The sequence below is a fragment of the Pollicipes pollicipes genome, unplaced genomic scaffold (genome assembly GCF_011947565.3).
Source record: "Pollicipes pollicipes isolate AB1234 unplaced genomic scaffold, Ppol_2.1 Scaffold_4295;HRSCAF=5057_pilon_pilon_pilon, whole genome shotgun sequence".
Lineage (NCBI taxonomy): Eukaryota > Metazoa > Arthropoda > Thecostraca > Pollicipedomorpha > Pollicipedidae > Pollicipes > Pollicipes pollicipes.
This window is the reverse complement of record NW_023596461.1, coordinates 4623804-4630307: the sequence shown is the minus strand read 5'-3', so window position 1 is coordinate 4630307 and position 6504 is coordinate 4623804. Positions and strand designations below refer to the sequence as shown.

The 6504-nt window shown below is 45.3% G+C and overlaps 1 protein-coding gene across 1 annotated transcript; it reads right to left on the bottom strand.

Moving 5' to 3' along the window:
• Nucleotides 1-209: 209 nt before the first annotated feature.
• On the bottom strand, nt 210-5980 carry LOC119096557 (cuticle protein CP14.6-like). Its single transcript, XM_037219461.1, has 3 exons — nt 5956-5980; nt 1090-1214; nt 210-564 (listed from the first exon to the last, which is right to left on the bottom strand). The coding sequence occupies exons 1-3, from the start codon at nt 5962-5964 to the stop codon at nt 210-212; spliced, it is 489 nt and encodes a 162-aa protein (XP_037075356.1). The 5' UTR covers nt 5965-5980.
• Between the last annotated feature and the right edge of the window lie 524 nt (nt 5981-6504).

Sequence of the window (6504 nt, the reverse complement as noted above, 5' to 3'; positions counted from 1 at the left end):
AGCACATCCATGTGGATGTCGTTTAAGACATATGTACCTATCTACCTATATAAATATAAATACACACACACACATATATATATATATATATATATATATATATATATATATATATATATATATATATATATATATATATATATATATATATATATATATATATATATATATAGGTAGATATGGATATTAAGGATGACCAAAAAATGTTACTAGTTGTAGCGAGGCCTGTAGCCAACAATCACACGCTCATACTGAGGCTCGTAGGAAGCACGAACCTCCTCCTCATCTTCCTCTTCCTCCTCCTCCTCCTCCTCCTCAGCGGGAGCTTCATATGTCTCCTCGTCGTCGTCGTCATCAGACACTTCAGGGGTGGGATACTCGGTGGGCACGGGGGTGGGCAGGTGGTCGCCCTGCGGCTGGAAGCCGCCCTCGCCGGCCGAGTACACCACGGTGTAGGTGACGCCGTCGGGGGCCACGTAGCTGAACTGGCCGCTCACACTGTAGCTGTCGTCATCCTCCGTCTGGCCAGACTCCGACACCGAGATGCCGTTCTCAGTCTCGAAACTGCAATCATGACGAAACAGCTAAATGACGCGAGTAATAAGCGATGAGTACGTATTCAGTGTGCCGCATAAGCATTTTTGAGAGTTGTGTAGATAATTGAATGACATAAGTAAAGAATAGCGGCGATACTGGTTTGGTGAAACCAAACATATGCGAAACACCGACACGAGCGGGTCTAAAAAGACAATCGGCAAGGGCAGGTGCCGGCAGTCAGTGCGATTCCATTGTGACCTGTGTTCATGTTTGTATGCTTAACTGATCTTTAGCCTTCCGTGTATTTGCCACTTTATTTTAATAGTCTCAGACGCGAACACAGGACAAACGGTGCGATGCATGAATGGCTCTAATCAGAAATGAACTCAATGGCATGGTGTTCAAAGACACCAAATTCATTTTCAACATTGCTTTGGCCCGCCATTTGTGACTTTCCCGAGTTGGTGTCTGACCATGAATATATGGGATTAATTTTGATGTCATGATAATGGTGTAATACGGGCAGCTTCAAAGTCTTCCTCATTGACTTACGACTGTTGGTAAGAGTGGTCGTCGTTGTGGTCGCTGTTCTGTCTGAGGATTTCGATGATGTCCTCTTCATAAGTAGAATCAGACGGAGCGGCGGCTGCCACGGCCAGAACGGCGGCGAACACGAACTGAAACGAAATGGACGTTAGATGTATGCCTCGCACTATATAAAGGTAACGGTGTGCCGTGAAAAGTGTATGAAGGTCACTATACATTTTTTTGCTGTGGCATTCAAATCCAATCGTGTACCTTGCGGGATGGTGTGAAAACCTTTAAACTTTACTCGCGTTTCATTGTTTTAACAACGCCAGTACTCACCAGCTTCATGCTGAGCAGATGCAGTTCGTCAGTAGTAGACTGATATCCTTACCGCCCGTCGCTGTGTCTTTTATACTGTCAGCTGTTACTGGGTCATCGCAGACAAGGACGCCGTCGAGGTCACCAGAGACTGTCGCGTGGGGCCGGTGAGGCGGGTTTGCTCAATATTTCACATCTTAGAGGACCAACCAATGACGGTGCTAACTACAGGGGTGGTGAGAGCATGCACCCCTCAATTTTCAACACCCTTTGACAGCCAACTTGCTCCCGCACGACACTAAGGCTACTAGCATCTCTAGTAGTACATCAAGTTTGACTGACTATATAAGATCTGGCTGCTCCATCTTGATTCTTGCAAACGTCCACCAGATACTGGTCTAGTTTTATGAACACTTCATGATAGTCTGGTCCCCGTATGCCGGTTTCCATGTGTGCATAAATGCAGTGTGATATGCGAGAGCAACCACACATTTTCTCAGATTATTTTTGTGTGCTTGCAGGGTTATTTCAATATCTTTCGTTGCTTCTGGGAAGTCATAAATAAGATCGCCTGCATTTATTCACTTTATTTTAATCTAGATAACGTATAGTAACGTGGCAAGAACATTGTTTGTCATTCTTAACGCAGCGTAGAGCAGTCGGACCGAAAACATTCAAATATGGTGAAATACGAGACATGCTCAACAAGACATAATCGAACATGTATCATCAGTTGAAACGCTATGCATCCGGGAAGGAGGTATAAGTACCAAACACATACGGACATACGCACAATCCATTTCCAATCATTTTGGCACCAAAGCAAGCCCAAGACATTGAATCAACCTGTCATTGGTGACTGAATAGGTCTTCAGTGATACATGGCCTAAGTTGTGACTATTGATGGCCCCGTAATGTATTTGGAAAGTACACTAGACGTACAGTATTGCTCTCAGCGGAGATTAATGTATGTAACATTTTTGTTAAGTTTGACGCGGACAGCAGGAATGCTTGAGCCGTAACTGCGAATATTATGCACTTTTCGGTCAAATAATTTCATTAGAAGCTTCCTCCTCAGATTGCTGAACGTGTGAAATTGATCTAGCTGATGTTCCTAAGATGACCTTTTAGGACGACTTTTGATCACGCGTTTATTAAAGAGCTCGGATATTTTCTCCACGATTACCGTAGGCGGCTTTGTAGCTGAAACTTAATGACAGCATATCAACGTGAAAGTTTCGCTTTCATTGGTATAACATATATGGAGTAGTAGGAAGACAGGCTCACGTCGGACCACATACTTAACGTCATCTGGCCTGTGGTAGAGCACACAGGTGAATCAGGGATCACCAAGCCGAATTTCTTCAACTGGCTGCTGAGAAGACGGTGTCTGGTCACGGGTGGTTGAGTTATAGAAATGAATAGAAGGCGAGAGATCACCGATTGACAGCTTTGTAGATAGGACAGTACTAATAGCCTTGTTCGTCGTAGAATAAGCACCAGAATGGAAGGAGAGATGACTTGATGTTTCGGCTACATGCCAGATTTTGTCATCGCTTTTATTTTGTCGACCCCAAAAGCGTATCACTACATTGCCTGGGGACCCAGCGGAGCGGTGATTTGCAAAGATCAGGCGTCCAATTTTGCTCTGTTTTGCACGGATTTTGCTCTTGTTTTATTCTTGCGCACATAATGGGATTGTCGGTGCCCTAAAATCCGCCAATGTAACTCTATCACTGGGGCTAACTCGGGCCGGACTGCACATAAACTGATGGCCATAATACGGCGATCCAGAAAAACACTTAAATCCATACCCCAGATTTGCTACCGTGTGCATTCAACAGCACTGGCTCAGAACTATCAGATGCAAGTGAAACACACTCGTCAGAATTTCTTTTAGATCGTATTCAGTTGACTCCTCCCCCCTCGGATAGCTTCTCACCGCTGCTGGCGGCCGGGCGGAACTGTCGATTCACACAAACACGGCATACGATTTGTAACCATTTATATTCGCGCACGGAAAGTCTAACATTGCGTGAACGGTGTTATTCTCAGATCACCCTCGGCCGGCAATGCAAATTTTGTATCGGCCGACGCGACCGCCTTTGTTCAAATTACCCTATCACAGCGCACAACTAAAGGTGGCCGACCACCAGGCAGATTGATGTCTATAAAACATCGACTCTTGAAAACAAAGCATAATTAAACCCAGAGATTGGAGCTGTATGTACTCAATGCCATTCTTATGGTGGTATTGGGCGCCAGTGCAACACACACGTCATATTTTATTTTCTTATTTTATTCAGTCGACATCCTCAATGCGTATCACTCGATGGTTGATGGACCGCCGGAGTGTTGATTTGCAAAGATATGGCCTGTAATTTCGCATATTTTTCCTTTCGCGCTGCAGGTGCTACCTAGCGCACACGATGTCGGAGCACTACCGCCGGGAATGTAAACTTCTGATCGGCTGACATGACATTGTGTGTCAAATCACCCTTTGACAGAACGCACCTAACGTTACGCACGCATGGAACAGCATGTTATGCCCTTTGTAGGTGACTCACGCTCGGTGTAGGTTTATGGCGGACACATTTGGGTGGAAAAACCAAGCACCTAGCTTCGGAACATGACTGAGCATCTGGTGAACAGCGACGTACCGAAGTGGTTCTATATGATGCACACCACATGCGTCATTGTGTCAATAAGCACTCTATAGCCTCTGAAGTCTCCGAAATCTCTCCCGGGGCATACGCAAAAGATAATATTCCGTTATGGGACGGAATATGCACTGGGTTCGTCCCGAAGCTGTGCTTTTGGCGATGTGTGGCAATCATGCAGATGAATGGAGGAACTGAAAAAACTGATGATTTAAGGTGTCGAAGCACACGTTTGAATAGAAGTGGGTTAGGTCTGTTGTACCGTTGTTATTAATGACGGAATATCTGGCGGTCAATAACGCGCAATGTCCTAATTTGGCGTTGTAAGGGTTTTACCATCCTCGAAACACATTCTGATTCTGGTGCTATATTTTTGCATCATAACTTACACGAATATCCTCGTCGCTGGTAACAGAAACATGAATGGCGTAGTCACTGATGAACAGCTAATCGCCCTTTTATAGAAACACAGAGTATTGACGACGATACGACACACAAATGACAACATTGTACATAAGATAAGGGTGAAACTTGTAACAGGGAACACATCCATGTGCATATATATATATATATATATATATATATATATATATATGTATATACATATATATATATATATATATATATATATATATATATATATATGGCTAGTAAGATATAAATGCTAAGGATGGCCAAAAATGTTGCTAGTTGTAGCGAGGCCTGTAGCCGACGATCACACGCTCATACTGAGGCTCGTAGGAAGCACGGACCTCCTCCTCATCTTCCTCTTCCTCCTCCTCCCCCTCCTCCTCCTCCTCCTCAGCGGGAGCTTCATATGTCTCCTCGTCGTCGTCGTCATCAGACACTTCAGGGGTGGGGTACTCGGTGGGCACGGGGGTGGGCAGGTGGTCGCCCTGCGGCTGGAAGCCGCCCTCGCCGGCCGAGTACACCACGGTGTAGGTGACGCCGTCGGGGGCCACGTAGCTGAACTGGCCGCTCACACTGTAGCTGTCGTCATCCTCCGTCTGGCCAGACTCCGACACCGAGATGCCGTTCTCAGTCTCGAAACTGCAATCATGACGAAACATCTAAATGACGCGAGTAATAAGCGATGAGTACGTATTCAGTGTGCCGCATAAGCATTTTTGAGAGTTATGTGGATAATTGAATGACATAAGTAAAGAAAAGTGGCGATATTGGTTTGGTGAAACCAAACATATGCGGAACACCGACACGAGCGGGACTAAAAGACAATCGGCAAGGGCATGTGCCGGCAGTCAGTGTGACTCCATTGTGACCTGCGTTCATGTTTGTATGCTTAACTGATCTTTAGCCTTCCGTGTATTTACCACTTTATTTTAATGGCTTCAGACACGAGCACAGAACAAACGGTGCGATGCATGAATGGCTCTAATCAGAAATGAACTTAATGGCATGGTCTTCAAATATACCAAATTCATTTTCAACATTGCATTTGCCCGCCATTTGTGACTTTGCCGAGTTGGTATCTGACCATGAATATATCGGACTAATTTTGATGTCATAATAATGGTGTAACACGGGCAGCTTCAAAGTCTTCCTCATTGACTCACGACTGTTGGTAAGAGTGGTCGTCGTTGTGGTCGATGTTCTGTCTGAGGATCTCGATGATGTCCTCTTCATAAGTAGAATCAGACGGAGCGGCGGCTGCCACGGCCAGAACGGCGGCGAACACGAACTGAAACGAAATGGACGTTAGATGTATGCCTCGCACTATTTAAGAGGCTCATTTCTGTCAGTAAATACGTAGCGCTGTGCTGTGAGAAGTGTATAAAGGTCACTATACATTTTTTTACCGTGGTATTCGAATTAAATCGTGTGTCTTGCGGGATGGTGTGAAAAATTTCAAACTTTACTCGCGTGTCATTGTTTTGACGACGCCAGTACTCACCAGCTTCATGCTGAGTAGGTGCAGTTCGTCAGTAGTGGACTGATATCCTCACCGCCCGTCGCTGTGTCTTTTATACTGTCAGCTGTCACTGGGCCATCGCAGACAAGGACGCCGTCGAGGTCACCAGAGACTGGCGCGTGGGGCCGGTGAGGCGGGTTTGCTCGATATTTCACATCTTAGAGGACCAACCAAAGACGGTGCTAACTACAGGGGTGATGAGAGCATGCATCCCTCACTTTTCAACACACTTTGACAGCCAACCTGCCCCCGCACGACACTAAGGCGCCCTTACTAGCATCTCTGGTAGTACATCAAGGTTGACTGACTGTATATGATCTGGATGCTTCTGATTCTTGCAAACTTCCACCAGATACTGATCTAGTTTAATGGACACCACATGATAGTCTGGTCCCCGTATGCTGGTTTCCATGTGTGCATGAAAGCTTTGTGATATGCAAGAGCAACCACACATTTTCTAATATTTGTTTTGTGTGCTTGCAAGATTCTTTCAATATCCTTCGTTGTTTTTGGGAAGTCATAAATAAGTTC

Excerpts from the sequence above, each read along its gene's own strand:
- LOC119096557 (XM_037219461.1), bottom strand. Across the intron at positions 565-1,089 it reads GACCACTCTTACCAACAGTC|TTTCGAGACTGAGAACGGCA; the intron begins GTAAGTCAATGA and ends TCATGATTGCAG.